Here is a 24,446-nt window from a genome sequence, read left to right as displayed (position 1 = left end):
GGGGATACAACTTTAACCTATATATATATATATATATATCCCAAGTAAATGCAGTACCACCATTTTTATTATAATTTTTTCCTAAATAATTTTAACATAAAAATAAAATACATCATAACATACAAAAATGATAAACATATTCTAAATACCAATGTTTGTAAAATGATTGATGTCATACAAATGCAGCCATTGTTTAAGCTTATACACACAAAATAGTGCAAAAATATCATTCTTTATGTTCTCAACTGTGTCATATGGGCATCACCCTAGCGGACAACGATCCCAGTGTTTTTTGCAACATCAAGCAAAAGGCTGAAATGATTTAAGAAATGTTATTATCCTTCCGCGTGTGTGGCCTCGTCAAGCACCGGGCCGTCATCTGCATCATTAATCATCTCCTTGTATTTACTCTTGAAGAATCCAGCCTATCAATACAAAAAATGTTGGAATATTCTCAGGATGTATTTGTGTGATATATCCATTTCTTTCATGTACTTATTTCCTCACCTTATAAAGTACAGCTGACAGTATAACCAGGATAGCCAGACCACCTAAGGATCCTCCGACGATCTCCTTGGTAAAGTCCGGTTGTGGGTACACTTCCACCTCCGTTTCAATCTGAAATTCACAATATCACTTAAGTCGATACATTCGAGCTGTCCCATCTTAAAGCAAAATGACCTTGTAGACAGGAGGGTTGTTATTAGATGATGTTGAAAAGAAGATGTACTGGTTCTTGTCATACTCCAGACTGGCCGTGGTGGTAAAGATGAACTTGGCCTTTTCAAGTTCAATCTGTTTGAGAAATACAAGCACTGTGGGATGAGATGGGCTGTACAACTAAGCATCCGTTTACGCACGCATTTAGGCGCTACCTGCTGGATCCACGCTGAACTCATATTGGCTGATATTTTGTACCGTTTGCCCTCGAGCCTTCCCATAAAGCGAATGCACTTGAACACCCTGCACGTGGCCACCGAACAGTCCTGTGGGACATTCAAGCGCATTTTATGCAGGTGCATCTCATAAAGTGCCCAAAACAAATTGTTTTGCGTTTCTTACCACTATCTTATTTTTTTGCATCCGGCCAACCAAATCTGCGACATTAGCGCTTTCATCGTTGCTGTATTGGCAGTCTGGAATCTGAAATGGAGACGGTTATATCACAAGTTACAAGGGTCAAGGGTAAGGTGTGATCGAGTGACAATACGATGCGCTACCTGCAAAGAGCTCAGATTGGCCCAAATGTCCTTTTCGCCAAGCTTCACCGGCACCCTGATCACCACTGTCACGTTAAAGGCTCGGATGTTGTTGGAAACCTAACAAAGTCAACAGTGGCGCTTAAACCAAATAATAAAATCAACCTGAATATGTTTTTTTTTCTTTCAATAATGACTTTACCAGAACGGATTGCTCGACTGATTTCTGCACGTCATTCTTTCCATAGGTGAAATTGATGTAGCTCAGAGAACTAAAAAGAAATGTCTGATGAGAGGAAAGCTCAATTAATGCTCACGTTATCATTCCTGTCCAAATGCCCACCTTTCCATTGTAACGAAAATGCTGTATTTCACGCCAATGTCTTTCTTTTTGTAAAGTTGGCTTGAAGCCGAGTGTTGCTCGTTCCCACTAAAAAGAGAACGATAAAAGACAACAATTGAAGTGTGCGACTATTGATGGTGTCATTGCAGAATGATGGAAGAACTCTACCTTGTCACGTTTGCTGTGATAAAAACCCTGTTGTCCAGTCGGCTGTTGGTTTCGATGCCGTATGAAACTACAAAGACAGCCTGAAATGAAATCAAATTTGAGCGGATATATCTAGTATAGTTATCTCAGTCGTGCCAAAATGACTACTTAACTCATTCAGTGCCAGTCCAGTTAAAATGGGTTTTTGACGTGTATAGCCGTCAGTGGCAGTGAATGAGTTAAAAAGTACAGATAGGAAAGAGTAGAGACAGTTACAGCTTATTAATTTGTTCTACTTTACACAGCGATAGGTAGCCTCAGTTTTCATAGCACTGAACCAACCGTTGAGTTACTCCTGAAAATGGGCTTGTCAATGGTGCAGTCTGTCTTTCCCCGGGATAGACCACCTTCGCTGTCCAGAGAGTTGCACTCAATTCGTCCCTTTTACGGAGAAATGAAATCCAGAATCACGTCTGTGTAGGTTCTCAGTCAACCAGGTGATTCGCAAAGTCAACTGGTTTTACCTTTAATCCAAAAGGCTTCTTCAGTTCTAGATTTTAAGAATCAAATGACAGGGAAATTCCTTTGAGAAATTACTTGAGAAACCCCAAAATGTATAAATATGTTTTTTAATACTTTGTCATTCACTCCCAAAAACATATTTATACGTTGTTTTTTTTAATGCTAGAACATACAGAAGGCTTTGATGCAGCTTCTGACCTGAAGAGGTCGCTTAAAGCAATGGTAGTTATTACAAAAAAATGGCCAGCAGGTGGCATAAGAGTATACGAGATCAGCCAGGGCCATGTTGCAACAAGCTCTTTTTCCCACTGTTTTCAACAATTTTGTGAATAATGATGAAATCTAGCTATATTCTAATGCTAATTGCTGCAAAACGGACACTAATATACTTTTTTTCCTGATGAAAGAAGAGACTTGAATCTTTCTTTTGGTCGGTTCTATGTTTTATAGCAATAGAACACAATATTCTGTGGGCCTTGCAAAAATCAGTCAAAATCCAGTAAAATAGCCGGGAGCGAAGGGGGTTGCTTCAGTGAAAATGGCTGGGAGTGAAGCTTTTTGGATTAAAGGTGAAACATCTTCAACAAACAAAAAAAATAGTCCAGTAGCCTCCATTCAACCTTTGTGCCCCCCCCCCCCCCCAAAAAAAAAATCAACACAGCCAGAGAGGAAGAAATCTTGTTGGGGTTCTTCCCTACCTGCAGGGTAGTAAACTTCCGGTAGGAGAATTCGGCTGGGTACGTGAGAACAACAAGGGTGTTGTAGGAGTTTTCTCCCATGTTCTCCACCGATACGGTGACGTTCAAGAGCTCATCAATGCCCACTTTGACCTCCAAAGATCTGCTCCACGGTGAGAGAGGTTACACATCGCCGAAGAAGAACTTAAAAACCGCGATAAACGTCGAACCTGCTAAAGTTGAAATCCAGCTTGAGGTTATCTACGCATTTATTGTCGACACCGCAGTCGATCTCAAAGGCCAACTGTGGAGAACAGATGAAGGGTGAACACTTCAAAACACTGCGCAGATGAATGAAGCTTTCTCACCGGATAAATCGTGGCCGTCTGGGTCTGTTGGGCCAGACTCGGGCTCAGCTTATTGGCGGCGGGCAAACCTTCAAATGTGAATCTGAGCTCATTGTAAAGCGGATTCAAAGCGTCTTCTGGGCAGGGCTGTGAACATCAACATGGTGAGGAAGAGCACGTGAGCCTCGAACGGAGCTTTTGGTGTCACCTGGATGACGAAGTCGACGCGTAGGCATTGCGCCACCGCTAAATCGAGAACCATGGTGCCACTCTTCTCTCGGATTTTCCCACTGATGTAAGCTCGGTTGTTGGGCACCTTGCGGGTGGCGTCCAGCGTTAACGTATAATTAACTCTCGCTGCCGCTGTGACATGTTCAAGTTGAAACGTTAACGTGAAGCGTAGACATTGAATGACGCGTGGAGAATCGGGCACCTGTTTGCACGGGGGAGTATCTGACCATCACAAAGCAGATTTCCGCCATAAAGTTACTTGGATTGTTACAGTCGGCGTTTTTCGTCGAGACTTGTTTTGGGGTGTAGGACAGCATGTTTTCGACCAGTACTATGGGTTTGGATCTGGACAAATAATGTTTTGCGTCGTTATTTTCCTGGCTAAGACAAGCAAAAAAATCGTCATTTCCCAGATGAAGAACCAACGGAGACCTGAGTAAGATGACTGTTCCTTTCGAACCCACTGCAAAGTCCGGTAGGTTGTCCCTGCTGAGGTCCCCAGAGGACTGGCTGATGGACATGCCGAAGAACCTGAGTCCCGACTTGACTTCTGAGCCAGAAATCCTCTAAATGGGTGAAAAAGTGGAAAGCCATCATTTTTTCCTCTCTCTTTAAGTGCAGTGTGAGTACTTTTGCCGCCTCTGTCGTAAGTCCAGGGAAGAATCGGTGACCGACTTTGCAATTCACCTGTGAGAAAGTAGTCGAGATCCCCGTCCGCTCGCCATGGAATATGTAGACGCTGCCTTGTCCATCGTCCTCCAACGGCGCCCCGACCGCCACTTCATTAAGTCCATTGGAGTTGAGGTCAGGCAGTATAGCAAGCGAAGTGCCAAACCGCCCTCTGGGGGACTGGACTCCTCTGAGGACTACCGGCGAGTCAAACCGACACTCAACTTTCTGATGGGTACGTGAAGATGAGAGTCGGTGTTAAGAGGAATGATTTTCGAGTGGAAATAAAAATACATTTTAAGGCTTGCTCACCAAACCAATCATTTTGCAAATATAAACCCTCCCCTCTCTATCCTCCTCCACAAACATGGGGGCAGATATGAGGATGACATCCGTGATGGCGTCCTGATTTACATCCATGGCGCAGACCACCGCACCGAAATATTCACCGATCTGATACTGCAGCAACAACAACTGTTGTCAAGTTTTGGTTCTTTTTACATTTCGTTATTTTTATTTATTTTTTATTTTTGTGTGTGTCTGTGAGAGCACACCTGCCATTGGAGGGGATCTATTGTTTGTTCAAGCCTGTTTTGGGAAATCACCATCACAACTCCTCTGTGTTCATATCTCGGGGCACCAACGACCGTCACCGTCGCGGAGTGCGTTCGGGCAACTGTTATGGAATAACCTGAGATGGGAGATGAAGATGTGCAATGTGGCTCCACGTCCAGCAGATGGTGCTGTGTGTCTTTTGTTCCAATAGGTGTTTAGTATTTAATAGTGTTGAAGATGAATGAACACAGCTCAAACCCTTATGTTTATGTCATTACAGTAGTATGCCAATTCAGCTCAAATTGAGCACAATGAACTCTGCCTAGCAACAAGTGACAACAAGCAATACATTTTCCAGACTTGTTAATTAACTCATTCACTGCCATTGACGGCTATTGACGTCAAAAATTAATTTGAACTATTTCTATTAGTTTAATATTTTTGTTACCATGAGTGTGACAACCTAGAATTTTTTTATTGTACATTTAGAAAGGATATACAATTTGTGAGTAATCGTGAGTTAACTATTGAAGTCATACGATTAATTACAATTAAAAAATGTAATCGTCTGACAACCCTAATTTGTTATAATCTTTCCTTTTTTTTTTTTATTAGGGGCATCAGTCGAATATAATAATTAATCACATGACTTCACGAGTTAACTCAAGATAATCACAAATTTTATATCTGTTCTAAATGAACAATATTTTTTTTCTAAGTTTTCATACTCTTGTTAACAAAAGTGGAAAAAAATGTGAACCGACTAGAAATAGTTCAAATGAATTTTTTACGTCTATAGCCGTCAATGGCAGTGAATGAGTTAAAATCGAATAAGTTATTATTATTATTATTATTATTATTATTATTATTATTATTCTCACATTCATACCCAGATAGCTGTCAGGAGCAATGTTCGTTGGAAAATAGGAACTTCCCTGTCTTGTGTATGTTTGGAAGCCTCCCCTCCATTCGTTTGCCCCGACAGCCGCTATCTGCATTCCCTGGAAAGACCATAGAAATAAAAGGAACATAGTTTGAAAGCCAGAAAACGATTGCGCTTTTGCATATGTTCTGTTTCGATACCCCAGGCACAAAGGCAGCACTGAATCCCCGCTGAGCCATCTCCATTTTGAGGGTCGCGCCGCTCGATTGAGAGCCGCCTGCCATAATGACATAAACATGCATTATATCATTTTTTTCTTATACAGGTAATTACTTTGGAGTAATTACGTTCCTTTGATTTTGATTTTTTTTTTACTTTTAGAAACTCAATTTTTTTCTGATAATTTTTAGACTTTAATCCTATGAAATGAGTATTTATTTGAGTTGAGAATAAAAATGAGTTGGAAGAAAAAAAACGACTCCATCAGTACCTTCAATAGCAAAGATGCTATCCTGCAACGTCTGCCGAATTGCATCGAGCGCGGCGAAGCTCTCCACTTGAAACACATACTTAGCTGAGGGAGAAGATGCGATCTGGTTCAGCTCCTGTTTCGGCCTCGCACTGTAAAATGCACCGCCCACCTTACCAAAAAGAAATATGGCGACATTAAGAAATGCGAACTCCCAACTTCAAGTTGTGGTGTGTGTAAAATACAACTCACCCCAATAGCAAACCGAACTATATTTTTCCTGGCGGCTGCATTTATTGCTGATTGCAAGTTATTTCTGTCAGTGGATTCTCCATCTGTGATCACTATTAGAATCTTCTTCACATTGGGCCTGGAACCTGTTCTTACTACAAATACGTTATCCCTATACCAATACAAACACCACTTGTCAATGTATTTATTTATTTTCTGTTATAATGTATTCAGATTGCATAAGAGGATAGAGGGGATAAAAACATACACAACAGTTCGGATGGCCATGGCTGTGTTGGTCCCTGAACGTATCTGCTGTATTCCAGAAATGTCATTTCTCCAGGTGTTAATGTTGAAGTTATTAAAATAATTATGGATGATGACTCTGTTGGAGAACTGGACTATGGCAAACTTGGGAGGATAGAAAAAAGACATATATTTAAATGTATACAAAAATACAAAATAGTCTTAGTCACTCTCACCTTGGAATCTTTGGCCAAAAAAGAGCCGATGAGATTAATGACAAAAGTCTTCATTTTTGTAAAGTCGGCAGCGTCCACACTCCCCGAGCCATCCAGCAGAAATGCGATGTCTGCTTGACTTTGGCACTCTTGTCAAGAAAAAGAAGAGGTATTGTTGTTTTTTATTAATAACACTTAAAGGTATTCTGAATGTATAGGAGTTGGGGGGGGGGGGGGGGGATCAGGCCTCTCTGGCACCATCTTGTGGCTTTAATCTGTTTTGCGAGAAATCGCCACTCACTCGTCTTGTGTTTATCCAACTCCTTGAGTTGATGTCATAAACATTTATCATTGAACCGTAGTTACATACGTAATAAATAAGTGGGGACACGACTTGAAAGGGAATTATACAAAGATCAAACAGTAATAAAGTTGCCACAGTATGGTGCCTTTTAAGTAGATGCTTGGGGCATGACAAGGCGGTTAGCAAATTAGCTAGGTGGCTCCCAAGCTACATTTTTTATACATGGCTTGAACAAGATAAAATACTTTTTTATCCGGTGTTAACAGCCATTCTCAGCATCCAGCTGTAACATTTTCCAGGAAGAAGAGACCTGTTGAAATTCACTCACAAACAAAAGCAGAGTGAAGACACCTCAGACAGTTGAGAGACTTCGGTAGCATAGCAGCAGCAGAGCATTAGCTCAACGGGTACGTTTATCATTTCTTTTTGAATTTTAATTGATTGTACTGTGCACTCCAAAAAACTAAACTTCAAACGGAGAACATTTGGCATTATATTATTTGTAACTTGTTACAAAGCGTGGCTAGCATCGGGTTGTTCATAGTGCTACTGCTTAGTTTTGCTAGCATTAAGGTGGACAATATACTGTCTATTCATGGAGCGAAACATTATGGATGAATGGCCATGTTTGATTACATTACTACTTAACCCCATTCTCCTTTACATGTATTACACATTATTTTAACTCATACACTTCCATTGACATCAAAAATTCAATATTAATACTATTTCTATTAGTTTCACATTTTTTTCTACTTTTGTTAAGAGTATGAAAGCCTACAATATTTTTATTGTACACAATTTGCGATTAATCATGAGTTAACTATTGAAGTCATGTGATTAATTACAATAAAAAAAATCATCTGACGCCTCTAATTTTTAATAATCTTTGCTTTTCTTTTTTTAGATTAGGGTCATCAGGTGATTTTTTTTTTTTATTGTAATTAATCACATGACTTCACGAGTTAACTCACAATTAATCACAAATTTTATATCTGTTCTAAACGTACAATACATTTTTTTCCTAGGTTTTCATACTCTTGTTAACAAAAGTGGAAAAAAATGTGAAACTAAGAAATTGTTCAAATGAATTTTTGACGTCTATAGCCGTCAATGGCAGTGAATGAGTTAAAAAAAAGAAAAAAGAAAAAGTGAAGCACCGTCAAGAGAAGAAGGCACGGGAGGTCCAGAGCGATCAGAAGTGTCTATTGGCAAGCACACACCGTTGTACATGGTGATGCTTCCACAGTCTTTTGGGATGGTCGGACCACACGCCTGCGAGGGTCCAGTTCGTGATGAGAAGGAATTCACAACACACCGAAAAAATCCCCGCGACTCACCATGGCTACTCGTGTGGACGGATCAATTGTCATGGTCAAACCAAGAGACATGTTGACGGCAAAAGACGGCACTGTGAGGAAGAGTCGGTTAGCGCTCCCAATCTGATCCCTCAACGTTGAACGATTATCCAAAGCGTGCCGCTCACCTGACATTGCCAGCGCATTGCACGACTGCGTGGAGCATTTAAAGATTCTCCCTCTCCTGTCTGGTGCATACTGATCAAGGGGTGCGCTGACCAGCAAGCTGATCAAACGGAACCAGATCAGCGATCATCGTTAACGCGTCACAAAATAAACCATTTTGAATCCAATTCTTTCACTCACTCGGATTGTCTTTGCACTATCTGGTATCCAAAACTTTCTGCGGGGTTCCTTAAGGTCTTCCAAGCCACAGGGTCAATATTGAAACAAAGTGTGGTTTTAAATGCTGAGAAGAAATAAAACAGGAACCAAGTTGTGTAGTCGTGCTGGCGATGATATACTATGTGGGCCATATATGGAGACAAGACAGTGCAGACGCATCAAAAATAGATCCTTCTCTTACCTGCGATGAAAAGTGTATTCAAAGTGAGCCGGTCCATTTGTGTCACTCTCACAGCGTGCGCTGCAAAGACGCTGCTCGACACGAAGACGTTGAAGGCAAAAATGACGGAATCAATAACGTGACGGCTAAAAGCGGTAGTAAGAGGAACTCAGATAAGATGGCAATTTTTTTTCTCTCCATTCGGTGGGAGGGACACAAACAACTGCTTAGCTAGTATAATAGACCTCATTGAAACTCATTTTTATTTTATTTTAAATTTTTATCTTGACTGCCTGCCTGACTGACTTTACCACTTTAAAAAACAAACAATTACATAGTGTATGATCTTGCTGATACAGTACTGAATCATGATTCATTATTTAAAATATCCCAAAATAATTTGATGTATTTCTCCTTTTGCTTTTACTTCCTCAGTGTCATCTCATTCTTTTGTCGTAGCAGGAAGTTCCACATTGCACCAGCTGCATGAAAGGCAGACGTTTGTGCAATATCCCCCTTTTTCGCCCTCTGATTACCGAGTCAAACATATAAAATAGTATGGACAGCTTGTATATGAATGAGCTTTATGTGCGGTGACACATAGATAAAAGATGTTGTTACTAGTTAGCAGATGTGACAAAAGCAATCACAGATACTAGCGTTAAAAAAAGAAGAAGAAGAGACTGGGTAGAGTAGAAGTACAATTTTTTTTTTAATTTTTTTTTTACTGTTAATATATACAAAAAACTGCATACAAAATAGTAGTTCCCCCCCATTAGAATAATTTTCATGATACTTGTACTGAGAAGACATAAAACGCCAGATAGCGTTAGCATCAGACTTTTAAATGCTCCCATCGTTTTGCTAGCTTTGTAAATTGACGCACAAAAATGCTAAATTACTGCTAGCTAAATGCAACAATTGGAAGAAGAAAAAAAAGCACTTTGCTTGTATGTGTTTTTTTCAAATGACGCACCAAATGTTTACGTCGAGTGAATGATGCAAAAAGTAACAACGAAGCATATTTGAAAAGGGGGAGTAAAAAGTCCAAGTTGTTTTTAAATTTTGAGAAATCTACTGAAAAACAGTAAGCGGAATTGTACTTGGCCACTCTCAACCACTGATCAGTAGAGCACAGACCTCCACCTAGGCCTCAAGGGAAATACAATTATTATGGAGTGTTTTATTTGTTTTGGTTGCTTTTCTATTTCTGTTAGTTAGCAGTTACTTCCTGGTTCAGCAACTTCATAGTGATTCAAACGCATTCCTGTATCTGCGACTTTATCCAGATCCAAACCAAAATATTGTATTTTTCCCTCCCAAATACTATTTAAAATAGAACGTTGCTGGCTGTTCTTCTTCAACCGGTAAACAAGTTGAGGCATGAGCTCAACACTGCCCCTAGTGGTTATAGCTAAGTAGTACACTTTTTTTTTTTTTTTTTTTTACACAATTCATGTAGAATTTTAAAACAAAATGATTCATTATTATGTTGCTCTTTGATCTGTGGCTATGAAATGTTATTCAAACAGATGGGGCACATAATGGAAAATGTCAAGCACAATTACACGTCAAAGGAGAACTTGGCTTGTGGTTCTTGTCCTCAAAGTTATCAGCACTGTGCACCCTGATTTGTCAAGACCACAGCTACTTTTTGGGAAGTAGGACGTTCTGTCTTTTCTGCAACAGTGAGATGACATTTTTCCCCACCCTTGCGATCAAAGCGATACGGAAATATCATATCTTAGATACCAGATCTTTTCACTCAGTCTAAAGTCACAGAAAGAAAAAAAAACAATATCATTATCAGTGTTGCAAATGTGCAACTTTCTGCTCGACGACTGGGACGATCAAAGCTTGTGCAGCTGGACTGTATGCATGTGTGACCTTTACCGTGCGTGGCAGCTGACCCCCGACTTCCTCCCGCCGAGAAAAGGACGACAGGGAAAGGTCACAGAAAGGTCAAGGATCAGCTCGCGAGCGGGTTGGATTACGAAAGGATCGTTCAGTGTCTCGTATATAACGTTATGGCGCTGCTTTATAAACGCTGCGGATCTTCTTGCAAGCTTGTCAAATCTTTGCATGGGTTTGCAGTATAGAGCAGTGGTTCTCAAAGTAGGGTACGTGGACCTTTGTGGGGTCCACGAGTCGTAGCTTGGGGGGTCCAGAAAATGTTGAATACAAAAAAGTAAAAACCAATTAATACCGAAATATGGGAACCAGTGTACCAGTAAAACACATAACAAACTAATTGCGTATCTTTTTGAAATTAACTAAACTCCATTTCATTTATAGCGCACTTAATCTGCATAAATTAAAAATCAGGTTTTTTTTTTAAGACAAATGTGTTTTACAGAATTTTTTTAAAATTAAGAATAAAAGGTGTCGTTTTTCGAGTTTGGTCCTATTTTTTCGGAAATTCCTGCAAGCCTCTGGCCAATAGCTTTCAGACTGGATTCGGGTTCCAATTTCCCGCCCTCTGTCTGATGTCATGTTTCATTTTGCGGCTACAGGTGGCAGTAGTGATTCGAAATTCAACTTTCTGCGTTCAGTAGCTTTAAAATGACTTTTAATTTTAATTTTATTATTTAACTTAAATATTAATTGAATTTAAATGTACAGTATTGCACATCATTTTTTAAATCAAAATTTTTACCTTAAATAAATGTATTAGAAGACTTTTAACACTTTGTGGATCGCTTTTCGTTTAAAAATGCAGTTCTGTATGAGGCGCTCCCCAGTCCTTGAACCCAGAAAGTGAAAACCACTTCATCCAAAATGTTACAGGGAAGAAATAATTCCTTCCTGCATGTTCTCGTGCAGTTTTCTTCATTTCCTCCGTTTTGCACTCACTAGACCATTTGCCCTTTCGCTGGCCACCCGCCACCGCACCACTCCGGCCCGAGACGCGCTGAATGTCACGAGCGGTCTCCAGTTGCGTCCTGTTCTTTTTATAGCCGAGCAGCTGAAATGTGAAGGGTCACAATGGGAGGATAAATACGAGGGCCAGCGAGCCCAGAGGGTGTCGCAGACGAAGGCCACTTGTCTACCTCCCTCTTTCTTCTCCCAGCTCTCCTTCTGAACTCAAAGGTAAAAGGACAATTGTGGCATCGATTTTCGTCACTTTTGACGTATTTTGCATGTGTTAAAAGAATTCCACTTTGTCGTGTATGCGCAAAAAAGAAAAGAAAAAAGTCCCTCTTAAAAGTAGTAATGTGTGTGTTTTATAAACAGACTAGTAATGACGGTAAAATATCAAATATTGTAGCTAATAATATGTTGTGGCATGTTCAACAATTTTTGTTTTTCATTGTGAACTAATACCATGAATATATTGCAAGTAAAATTTTGCTAAATCTTTATGAAATGTTAAACTAACAATTTATAAACCATTTTGTATAATTGTTGCTACCGCGACTTTCTTAGTTTTGTATCATGCCATTGTGCGACGGTTTCATGCATCGACTGATGTCTTTTATGTAACACCCTAGTGCTAAGACATGCATTGCTGCGCTGTGTATATTTAGTTCAGTGTTGTTGGGGGGGGGGGGGGTTGAGGCAGGGCATGCGATGGGAGAGCTGGAAAGGTCACAGATAAGCGGGAAGAAAATGGAATAGGTCACACACATGCTTGTGGTAGTCACACGTGTAAGATTGTGGGTGGGGGTGGGGGTGGGGGGGTTGCTGAACATGTGAACAAACACACCGCCATTTGTTGGACAGGCAGGATGCTGTGCGGTTTAGCACCAGGCAGGGTCCTCTCCCACCACTTCCCTCACTATGTCGACCAAAAATGCACTTTGATAATATTTCGCTTTGACTCACAAAACCTATCCCCCCCACACCCCCCTCCCCGAACAGAGTCAAGATGCCTCACTCATACCCCTTCCTCACTCCTGAGCAGAAGAAGGAGCTCAGTGATATCGCTCACAAGATCGTCGCTCCCGGCAAGGGAATCCTCGCCGCCGATGAGTCTACCGGTAAAATGTTTGACGTGTATATCCGTCAATGGCAGTGAATGAGTTAAATCTAAGTGGTAATTAATTTTACCAAAAAAGATTTTGTACAATATAAGACATCCCAATAGAGGTTGCCCTATCCAATCCACTTTATTTGTATAGCACATTTTATAAATAAGCGTTTCCAAAGTGCTGCACATTGAGATCAGCACACTATCATGCACTTAAAGTCTAGTAAAACCAACTATAAAAATAAAAAGTCAAATACAATTCTTAAATACAATAAGTAAAATAAAGAAAGAAAATAAGAAATAAAAAAAAAATATATATATTTTTTATTTTTTTTTATTAAATATGGCACTGTTCTCTACAGAAGAGGATTAGGGCCGTTGAAGAGGGAAAAAAAAGTTGTCATGATTCTCACTTTATTAGTCAGAATTCTGACTAATCACAGACTTGTGACTTTAAAGTGAGAATTCTGACTTTAATTACAGAATTCTTACTTTAAAGTGAGAATTCTCACTTTATTCTCAGAATTCTGACTTCCCCCCACAATTCATATCTCCACGTCACAAAAGTCAGAATTCTCATTTTAAAGTCAGAGTTCTCACTTTAAAGTCAGAATTCTCACTTTATTACTTTAATCTCAGAATTCTTTATTATTTTCAGAACTCTGACTTTAAAATGAGATATCTGATTTCCCCCCACTATTCATATCTCTACGTCACAAAGCCAGAATTCTTATTTTAAAGTCAGAGTTCTTATTTTAAAGTCAGAGTTCTTATTTTAAAGTCAGAGTTCTGAGATTAAAGTCAGAATGCTGAGATTAAAGTCAGAATTCTCACTTTATTACTTTAATCTCAGAATTCTCTATTCATCTCAGAACTCTGACCTTAAAATGAGATATCTGATTTCCCCCCACAATTCATATCTCTACGTCACAAAGTCAGAATTCTTACTTTAAAGTCAGAGTTCTGAGATTAAAGTCAGAATTCTCACTTTAAAGTCACAATGCTGAGAATAAAGTCTGTACGTGCAATAGCCAAGTGTCCCAATACATTTGTCCGTCGTCTCCAGGCAGCGTTGCCAAGCGCTTCCAGAGCATCAACGCTGAGAACACTGAGGAGAACAGGAGGCTGTACCGCCAGCTCCTCTTCACCGCCGACGAGCGCGTCGCCCCATGCATCGGCGGCGTCATCCTCTTCCACGAGACCATGTACCAGAAGACCGACGGCGGCAAGGTCTTCACCCAGCACCTCAAAGAGAGAAACATGGTGGTGGGCATCAAGGTCGACAAAGGTGTCGTCCCCCTGGCCGGTACCAACGGCGAGACCACCACTCAGGGTGAGCCCCAATAACAAAAAGATTCAATTGAGCTACGGACAACTAGAGTGGGATGACTCCATTTGGGCAATTTAGAAGAAATGACTACACCTGTAGGAAATGTATTTGTTTTGATGAATACTAGTCTAAATGCTTTATACATGTTCCAGGTCTCGATGGTCTGTATGAGCGCTGCGCTCAGTACAAGAAGGACGGCGCCGACTTTGCCAAATGGCGTTGTGTGCTGAAGATCACCCCCACCACCCCCTCACATCTGGCCATCATTGAGAACGCCAACGTCCTGGCCCGCTATGCCAGCATCTGCCAGATGGTAAGGACAGGAGTCTGCTTAACCAAATTTTATAGCAAGTAGTGATTAGCTTCCGTCTTTAACTCATTCACTGCCATTGACGGCTATAGACGTCAAAAATTAATTTGGACTATTTCTATTAGTTGAAAATGTTTTCCACTTTTGTTAACAAGAGTATAACAACTTAGAAAAAAAATATTGTACATTTAGAACAGATATAAAATTTGCGATTCATTAATAATTAATAAAGTCATGCGATTAATTACGATTAAAAACTTTAATCGCCTGACGCTCCTAATTCTTAATAATCTTTTCTTCTTTTTTTTCTTTTTTAAAGAAATTATTATTATTATTTTTTTAATAAGCTTTTTTTTTTTTAAGATTCAAGATTAGGGGTGTCAGATGATTAAATTCTTTAATTGTAATTAATCGCATTACTTCAATCGTTAACTCGCGATTAATCATAAATTTTATATCTGTTCGAAATGTACAATAAAAAAATTCTAGGTTTTCATACTCTTGTTAACAAAAGTGGAAAAAAATAAAACTAGAAATAGTTCAAATGAATTTTTGACGTCTATAGCCGTCAATGGCAGTGAATGAGTTCAATGACCTCACATAATATTCCACGATCTTCTCCCGCATTCCTCAGCACGGCATCGTGCCCATCGTGGAGCCCGAGATCCTCCCCGATGGCGACCATGACCTGAAGCGCTGCCAGTACGTCACCGAGAAGGTCCTGGCTGCCGTTTACAAGGCTCTGTCCGACCACCACGTCTACCTGGAGGGCACTCTGCTCAAGCCCAACATGGTGACCGCCGGCCACTCCTGCTCCATGAAGTACAGCAACCAGGAGATCGCCATGGCTACCGTTACCGCCCTCCGCCGCACCGTGCCCCCAGCAGTCCCTGGTGCGACGAACCTCTCTTTTCTAAACCAGTGGTTCTCAAATTTGGTTATATGTTAGCGGTGTCAGTCGATAAAAAAAATTGGATCGTAATTAATCGCATGGTGTCAACAATTAACTCGCGATCAATTGCAAATTAATCACACATTTTATATTTGTTCTTAATAATGTACAATAAAATATTTTTGGGTAATTTTTCATACTCTTTTAATACAAAAGCATAAACATATGTTAACCCAATAGAAATACGGTTGCATATTTTAGGAATTTTGTAGTAATTCATAAAAGTGTTTAAAAGATGTATTGTACTGTACTGTAAAAAAGTGACATTGATTGGTGTTGAGGTCATTCATCTGCCACTAGATGGCATAATTGCGTTTGTTAGATATTGGTGACAGCTCAGTGCATTTTTCTTTTCATATTAAGAGCTGTCTAATCTCAAACATGAAAAAAAAAAATTACAACAAAGGTGTCTTTTTTTCTTAGGCATCACCTTCTTGTCCGGCGGTCAGAGTGAGGAGGAGGCCTCGGTCAACCTGAACGCCATGAACCAGTGCCCTCTGCACAGGCCCTGGGCCCTGACCTTCTCATACGGACGTGCCCTGCAGGCGTCGGCCCTCAAGGCATGGGGCGGCAAAAAGGAGAACGGAAAGGCATGCCAGGAGGAGTTAATCAAGAGAGCTCTGGTGCGTGTTGGATTCAACTCATTTAACTCATTCACTGCCATTGACGGCAATAGACGTCAAAAATTTATTTGAACTATTTCTATTAGTTTAATATTTTTTCTCATTTTTGTTAACAAGAGTATGAAAACCTAGAATTTTTAATGGTACATTTTGAAAATATATAAAATTTAGAGAGAGTTAACGAGTGAAGTCATGCGATTTTTTTAAATCGCCTGACACCCCTAATTTTTAATAATCTTTTCTTTTTCTTAAAAAAAAGATTATTAAAAACAAAAAATAAAAATAAGAAGAAAAGATTATTAAAAATTAGGGGCATCAGGCGATGACATTTTTTATATTTGATCTAAATGTACAATAATTTTTTTCTAGGTTTTCATACTCTTGTTAATAAAAATGGGGAAAAAATGTTAAACTAATAAAAATAGTTCAAATGAATTTTTGACATCTATAGCCGTCAATGGCAGTGAATGAGTTAATTTAGTACAAATAAACAAGTACAGATTGAGATGTGTGTTCAGGTCTAAAAGTAAAAAATTGATTTTTTTGTCTTTTGGCTCTTTCAGGCCAACAGCCAGGCGTGCCAGGGAAAATACGCTTCCTCTGCAACCAGCGCTGCTGGCGGAGACTCCCTGTTTGTGGCTAATCACGCTTATTAAAGCAAATCACCACATTCACCCTCTCACACTTATTACTCCGCCAGTCGCTTGATTGTGCTCGTCACCTCTCGGTTGAACGTGAGAGCGGAAAAGCTCCTCTCGGTTGTCGCAACCGGAAGATTTGCCTCCATTCCCTTGACCTTACGCCGAAGCACACCTTTTCTTAGGTGATTATTCCCACACAGTTTTTACACAAGTTGTACTGCTTTTCATTGGATCGATTCCATCATGCGCAGTGATGTAATTTAGAGCGGTTCAATGGAATAAAGTGTTTACCCTTCTATGTTGTTTGACTTCCTTTTTGGGATGTGTGTGTGTGTGTGTGTGTGTGTGGCCACCAGGTAGCGCTATAGCCAAGAACCGCTATTTAAAGTGTGCAGGTGGATTACAATTACGATGACAACTTAACTTTGGCATCTACGCGTTGACATTTGAAAACGACAACCGAGGTAATTGTGACGTAAGGATACAGCTCACCTCACTTGTTTCTAAATGATGATTGACACGCAAGTTATTTGGGCGTTAAGATTTGTTACATAAGTTGTGAGGCAGTAACCTTGGAATGCTATCCTTCATCACTGCGGTGAGTGCGACAATGACACCCTGGATTTAAATCAAATGTCTTTTGTTGACTCACTTGGCTCAAGGAAGATCTTTCCACTAGTAAATAACGACCTCATCTGTTAACAGAGTTCTGTCATGTGACATTTTCCAGTTGAGCCATGTTGGTTGTCACATGAGTTCTAAAACAACCGATGTCGTTTTAAGTCAACAGCAAGTGACAAAATGGCCGCCCCCTGGGATGGATGAAAATGGGTGTATTTTGCTGCTTGACTCACATTCCACAAAAAAAAATTAGCTCATTCACTGCCATTGACAACTCTAGACGTCAAAAATTCATTTGAACTATTAGTTTTTTTTATTAACGAGTATGAAAACCTAAAAAAAAATGTATTGTACCTTTAGAACAGATATAAAATTTGTGATTAATCGTGAATTAACTAGTGAAGTCATGCGATTAATTACGACGTTCTTTTTTTTTAAAGTGATTTTAATATTTTTTTAAAATGATCTTCTCTTTAAAAAAAAAGAAAAGAAAAGATTATTAAAAATTAGGGGTGTCAGGCGATTACATTTTTTAATCAAAATTAATCGCATGAGTTCACTAGTTAACTCACGGTTAATCACAAATTTTATATTTGTTCTAAATGTACAAAAAAAAAATTCTAGGTTTTCATACTCTTAAAAAAAGTGGGGAAACATTTTTTATCTAATAGAAATAGTTCAAATGAATTTTTGACGTCTATAGCCGTCAATGGCAGTGGATGAGTTAATCAGAATGTTGTGTTTAGACTAGTGGGGTAAAAAAATCCACATAAATGACCAAATTAGTGTTTATACTAAACACTTGTTCTTTATTTCAAAACAGTAAAATTATGGCTTTTATACAAAGCGTCATGTTGGATAGATTCGATGCTCATTAAGAATAAAACACACAACGCTTCAACCTTCACAGTAAATTGCTACAATTATTCGTATTCAGCATGTTGGCTTATGCCTTTTTCATGTCGGTTGTGGAATAGAATCATTGAATGCAAAGCTTGTAGAAAGAAATGCAATTGAATGTAATTCATAAAGAATAATATAAATAAAAAATGACAATGTTCCGTTCTGCATGGTTCGATTCAGTTAAGTTAAAAAAGCCTGAATGCACAGCAGGCAGAGCAAGATGCTAAGACTGAAAAGCGGCGGCGTGGCTGACGAGTTCGAGTCATCTCCGTCTTCACCTAAACTCCCCCGGCACACAAAGCTGTCGTCTTCGTCTGCGCCCGTGGAGGTGAAGGTGACAAAACTAATGGTGGCCCCTCCCACTTGCGCCGTAATCCATCGCTGGAAAAACGACACACGAGAGAAGACTTCGGGGAAAATCCCGGTGGCGCAAGGTATGCCGAAACTGGCGAGGCCCGCCTGGATCCACACTGAGCCTTGCTTGCACTGCACGGGTCCGCCGGAGTCACCCTGAAAACACATTTTTAAAATGACAAATGAAGCTCAAGCATGCGGGCGTCACATCATAATCGTTAATCGTACTAACCTGGCATATTCCTCTGCCCTCCTCTCCTGCACATATCATATTGCCGGTGATGTTTACGTTATCCACCGGGCTGTAGGAGCAGCTGCATTGTTTGTTTCCAATGATTGGAATTTCAACTTCTTGCAGTCTTTCAAAGGCCTGATTTGGTTCTGCGGGAGAAGGGAAAGTCATTTTCACCAGTTGACAAAACAGCATCCCCAACAATGATGAATTGGAATTCCACGGTGGGCCACTAGATGGTGGCATGCTATTTGGTTTGACACTAAATTGGAAAGAAGAAGAATGAAAACCGGAAGTATTTCAGGTCAGCCTAGTTTTTGCTGAGGATTATTGAATGTCAGATCCTCTTCAATCCTGCTTTTTATGCCTACAGAAAGCAGTAGCTGTAAGTTTATTTTATATCATGTTCATATTTGATTTATATTGTGAGATATTCAACACTTAGGGGAAATAAAGAAATAGAGGAATTAGTACACTTGTTTGTACATTAGTTAGTTTGTTCAAAATGTTTTTAAATGTGATTGAGTTTCACACTAAAGTGAAGTTTTGATGGACCAGCATACAAACTGCACTATATAAGCAAGAAGTTAGCTAGCTAGCTATGCCTTTATACACCAAAAATGCATTAGCTCTTTGGATGGTACACTTGCGTGGCTGCTGTAGAGTGCCTCGTTGTTGGCTGTGAGTGCGCGCATGCTTCTTTTCTGTCTCATCTGTAAGTCTTTTTCCGTTTTTGAAAAATGACTTCAAAAACATCGCAAAAAAAATTGATCATCTTTGCTAACCTGTGAGCTCACTTTTTTAGCGATCGTAACCGATTACCGGGGTCGATTCCTGTACATGTTAGCAAATATTCAAGACATGTGTGACAATAATACTCACGATCAGCCGCAAGTCTGCCCCATCCAGTGCCCCAGCACTTGGTGGCGTTGTTGAACTGGCTGGAGTTACTTGCCATGCAGATGGGCCTGATGTAGTTGTTGTAAGTGAGGGCGCTGCTCAGCCTCATGAGCGCGATGTCGTTTTGGAAGTTCGAGGCGTTGTAGTCGGGGTGAATGATGATTTGGGCCAAAGAGCGACTGATCTCGTTAGGAGCGATGGTACTTTGATTCTGTTTTCCAAAGTGCAGTAGCCAAACGCTAAGGTCAGTGCTACAATTGGAAAGGAAAAAAAAAAGAAGGTACATTTGTTATTGAAATTCCATTAATAGTTATAAGGGAGTTTAGCTTAACGTTAAAAAAAATTAATAATAATTAAAAAAAAATTACAGATGTAACTAAATAGTATGAATAAGAGTTTGATGTATTTTTATCTACACACATCAATAAGTCTTGCTAAGACAAATTTTCCTGTCGGGGTGAACAAAAATTTGAAAAAATAAATAATATATTCCTAACTTTTTTTCTTTTTTTTTCTGAATTTTTGCTGTAATGGCTGTAATGACATCACAAAGTTTTCACAATGAGACATTTGAACTTATCTCACGATCCGCTATCTGGAGCTGCACTGCAAATTTAGGATTTATATTATCAGCATTTTGGAGCCGATCACTCATCAGCAACTTAAAAAAAAAAAATTTAATCAGAGGATGTACCCACAAATAGCCCAAATTTGCGAATAATTGACACCCATTGATGCATTGAGGGTAGACCCCCCCCCCCCCCCCCCCCAGTAAACCCTAAAAACTAACTAATGGTTTGAGCCATTAACACAAGAGTAGGTAACCCTCAACAGCTAATCTAAACCATTTCAGTCCGAACTTATGGACTCAAAAGAGTTCGTTTAGTAGTACTACCAGTATTTGTACTACTCAAATACTTTTGCCACCTGTGACAATGAACGTGCAGTAAGCGCAGGTGGCGCGAAGGTAGCCTTACGTTACAATGCAATGGGCGGCCGTGAGCACCCATTCCACGCCGATCACGGTCCCTCCACATATGTGACTCCCATTCACGTGCAAGCTGACTTGCCAGGGCCACGAGCCCGGCGGGGCATCTTCACCGCCGACGATCCTTGGGTTGAGTGGGGCCGTTCCACATTCTGGGGGGGACCATGGACAAATGAATGAGTCAAATATACGGTACTGTGATGTCATATCGCCTTAATGCCGAACTTACCCTGAGCTTTCGAGCCACCTATAAGGAAAGAGATGAAGAAAATAATTAGTGTTAACGTTCCAGTGTTAATGATAGTTCAAAAAAAAAAAAACTTTTTTTTTTTTTTTTTTTTTTTGTCTAGTCATCCAGCTCATGATAATCCAAAACTGTACTTTTTCCCCCTTTTTTTTATTATTATCTTTTTTTTCTTTTGTCAACAAAAACATTCAAAAATGACTTGGGCAAATATGTTTTATTAAGCTAACAATATCCAATATTTACACTGATATAGTGAAATGGGCCAGAAAGTACCATTTCAGGTCTTTTGCTCTGGCATGCTTATCAGTTAAATTCAACTCGACTAACAGTGCCACAAAAGTCAAGTAAAAAATGTAATGATGGCTATCAAAACAAATTATGTAACTTTTTTGAACTCCCGGGGAAATATGATGCGTATATAAATTAATTAATTGAGCCAAATTTTAATTATTATTATTAATTTTAATTAAAATCAAATTATGTTCTTTTATGTGAAAAATGAATAAAAAATCTCATTCAAGCCACATTTTGGCAGATTTTTTTTTTTTTAAACATCGTTATCCCGGTGATCATCGTTAGGTTCTGTTTGCGTCATACAATATTTCCAAGGCAACCGTTGCGTGCAATATGACACCCAACAATTTAGCTTGACAACATTCTCAAAATGAAAACTGTACAGCCGTGTGTGTGCTCACCTTGAAATGTGAGAAATATGCCGAAAAGGAGAGCGCGCGTTGTCCGCAGCATCATGTTGTTCAAGTGCAGGAGTAAGCTGGTCTGCTTTGCTTTGCTGTCCTCGTGTGTTTACTTATGCAGTGGCCACTCCTACGAAACCAGTTTTGGTAATATTCCCTTACAATGGCGGCTGTTCTGCTGTAATAATTCTATTTTAGGAGCCCAATTTTGGAATGCGCTCCTACTGGTCTTGATAATCTGTCGTGAATGACATCAATCCGATTTGTACTTTGGCCACAGTGAACGGTGATTTTCTTTTCTCTAACAGGGCTGGCAGCACGGAAAAGAAAAGAAAAAAACATGGTAGAGTGGCTCGTCCATGGACTGACGGGTCACTGGTTCAAATCTCGAATTTACTTCTGCGCATCCTCAAAGTCAACAAATCGCTAATCATGCGCCGTGTACTCATTTTCCAATTGATTACTTTTATGACGCTCTGTGGATGAGTGAAATGTTCGTCCGACAACTACGAGGGTCAGAGAATGGAAAAAAAACAATGCTAGTTGTGGGTGATAATAGTGGTTAGTCTTGCTATCTGATTGCACCTAGTCGTGAAATATTTAGGCAAGCGGGATCAGGTTAATGTTATGTCGGCAGATATGGGTGCTAATGCTAACCAGTTTCCTGTGCGCATTCACCAAACCCTTCTTCAAACTCAACTCTATATTTATAGAGCACGGTTGCTTAAGATGGAATATAGAATGAAAACAGCATAGGCCCCAGAATTGAACCCTGTGGAACACCATACCTTCCGTTATACAATTCGTATAGCTCCGACCACTTTTTTCAGCCAAGCAGGACGTATCATCATAAATCCGAAGAACCCTCGAGACTGACTCACCTAATCCCTGTTGTTTCTTGTCATGCTACTGACCACACTGAAAACAATGCTCGCTTTGCTAACCCTAACCCTGATGTTATGTAGACGGCCAGCGTATGCTACAAGGGTGTGCAAATGTTTTACCAAAAATGAGAGTGGTAGCAGTCAGTTGCAAATCCTCAAATCAATAAAACCACAAGTGAAACATAAACAGTAAAACAGAGAAATTTTTGTTATTTATTTTTTATTTTAGCTTGGCTACAATGTCCTGTCTTACAACACGCTATGCTAAGGAACACGATTGGAGGCCAGCCAGCTCATTGCCACACAAATCACAACAACTACATTCAGTGTAATGTTGAATTGTATCTTTAAGAATGTATGTCATTTGTTTCTGTCAGTCTACGCCAAAATAGGTCTTCACCTGAAAGCCATCCATGGCCAAAAACGGTTGGGGACCGCTGTGCTAAAACATACCAGTGACGTCATCAATTGTCAATTATATTGACTGCAATAATCTTTTGTCGTTCAACCCCAAGCTCATTCAGAGAAGAAGAAAAAAATCGGACTCACTATCAAAATATGTTTCTATCACTTTGCTAGCATTGCGAACTGACAAAAAAAAAAAAAAGCTAACGATAGCCACGGAAATTGTTTTTGGGCAATTTGCCTGTGAAGTCTTCAATCTCAATTTGCAGGGCTAAGGTAATACAAAATGTCAAGTTAACAAAACAGCGCTCTTATATAATGTGTGTGTACACAGGCCAAATAAAGCAACGGCAAAGTGGGTGGTGTGCACTTTATGAATTCTGACAATAGCATTGGTTAGCTCACCTGCTGTTGTCTGTGTTGGAAAATCTCTTCATTGGACAAGTCTTAAAAATACACAAAAACATGAGAGAGTTGGAGTAATACTAGTACTTTTATAAAAAGGGCACTATATCGAAATATACATTTAGCGCATACAAAGTACAGAGTTATTGTTCAATACAGCTTGAATATTCATTCCACCTAATGAGGACAAGTGGTTAGGAAAACAAATTGAATTGAATTTCACAGTACGTTCCAAAGCTACAATAAAGAATGCAGTAATAATGGCGCTCCAGAGAATTGTATTTTTGTAGATGAAAGGAATTGTTTCAATTGGACTCACCCCACCCTAAAAAAGTGGGGTGGGGTGGGGTAAGTCCAAAATAATTGGACTCACTCCACCTAGGACAACACCTAATTCAGCTCATTTGCTCTGACATCCTGAGCTCCGCCTTTTGGCACATGATCAATGTAAACGTTACGTCTTATATGTTATGTTTAATTTGTGAATTTGTGTGCCAACAAGCTTATTGAAACATTCATATGCGCAATTATTTATGTCGTGTGGTGCAATTCCCATTTGTCAGATCTCATTACATATGCTGAATAAAATGTCAACGTCTTGCCTCAGCCGCCGACATCCAAACGTTTGCCTGTTTTACTTCCGCTTCTCTTTGTGCAGTGGCAAAAAATATATATATATATTTTCTTTAGATGGAAACTAGTGGTAGCAAATAATAATAATAAATATAATGAAAACAGCAGGGGCCCCGCAATAGAACCCTGTGGAACACCATACGACGTCTATCTATCTACTGCTACTGTATTTCCCTTTATCTCTCTCTCACTCGCTCTCAGATTTATTAATGCTCACTAAAGGTTGGGAAAAAATCTCTCTCAGCACTAAGCACTCTGATCTGTACAAATGACACAAAGGACCCAAAAAAAATACAAACAAACCACAGATCTAGAGTTGCAAACACTCTGAACCAGTATTTATTGTTATATAAAATGAATCGCACCCATGAACTTGTAGTCCTAGTTCTATCAGTCTGGTAATGAGCCTTGGTGGCCTATTATTGTCACTGTGGTTCTTTATCAAATTACTC

General features: G+C 39.6%; 3 protein-coding genes across 3 annotated transcripts; 1 reads left to right on the top strand and 2 right to left on the bottom strand.

Annotated features, from left to right (window-relative positions):
• Positions 1 to 49: 49 nt before the first annotated feature.
• LOC147156586 (integrin alpha-M-like) lies at positions 50 to 9,090 on the bottom strand. Its single transcript, XM_086064162.1, is given in 31 exon segments — positions 50 to 342; positions 345 to 425; positions 508 to 618; positions 682 to 795; positions 876 to 986; positions 1,063 to 1,143; positions 1,221 to 1,319; positions 1,402 to 1,471; positions 1,543 to 1,629; positions 1,711 to 1,790; positions 2,032 to 2,130; positions 2,910 to 3,051; positions 3,119 to 3,192; positions 3,257 to 3,382; positions 3,444 to 3,598; positions 3,669 to 3,811; positions 3,899 to 4,032; positions 4,154 to 4,363; positions 4,448 to 4,594; positions 4,690 to 4,826; positions 5,580 to 5,691; positions 5,774 to 5,850; positions 6,064 to 6,214; positions 6,295 to 6,445; positions 6,542 to 6,684; positions 6,756 to 6,883; positions 8,199 to 8,313; positions 8,379 to 8,449; positions 8,525 to 8,622; positions 8,703 to 8,805; positions 8,923 to 9,090. Coding segments are annotated over 31 exon segments (3,429 nt in total). The 5' UTR covers positions 8,960 to 9,090; the 3' UTR covers positions 50 to 300.
• Positions 9,091 to 11,889: 2,799 nt separating this feature from the next.
• aldoab (aldolase a, fructose-bisphosphate, b) lies at positions 11,890 to 17,023 on the top strand. The gene is made up of 7 exons (XM_086064179.1): positions 11,890 to 11,991; positions 12,763 to 12,881; positions 13,938 to 14,204; positions 14,354 to 14,514; positions 15,146 to 15,404; positions 15,887 to 16,086; positions 16,650 to 17,023. The coding sequence occupies exons 2-7, from the start codon at positions 12,770 to 12,772 to the stop codon at positions 16,740 to 16,742; spliced, it is 1,092 nt and encodes a 363-aa protein (XP_085920305.1). The 5' UTR covers positions 11,890 to 11,991; positions 12,763 to 12,769; the 3' UTR covers positions 16,743 to 17,023.
• A 1,107-nt stretch (positions 17,024 to 18,130) lies between these two features.
• Positions 18,131 to 21,762, bottom strand: LOC147156584 (serine protease 28). Its single transcript, XM_086064183.1, has 6 exons — positions 21,668 to 21,762; positions 20,955 to 20,972; positions 20,715 to 20,877; positions 19,720 to 19,988; positions 18,838 to 18,986; positions 18,131 to 18,761 (listed from the first exon to the last, which is right to left on the bottom strand). Exons 1-6 carry the CDS (start codon positions 21,720 to 21,722, stop codon positions 18,432 to 18,434), a joined length of 984 nt encoding a protein of 327 aa, XP_085920309.1. The 5' UTR covers positions 21,723 to 21,762; the 3' UTR covers positions 18,131 to 18,431.
• Positions 21,763 to 24,446: the final 2,684 nt, after the last annotated feature.

Source organism: Leptonotus elevatus, chromosome 20 (genome assembly GCF_054856555.1).
Source record: "Leptonotus elevatus isolate MCC_2025b chromosome 20, RoL_Lele_1.0, whole genome shotgun sequence".
Lineage (NCBI taxonomy): Eukaryota > Metazoa > Chordata > Actinopteri > Syngnathiformes > Syngnathidae > Leptonotus > Leptonotus elevatus.
This window is presented reverse-complemented; position numbering and strand designations above follow the sequence as displayed.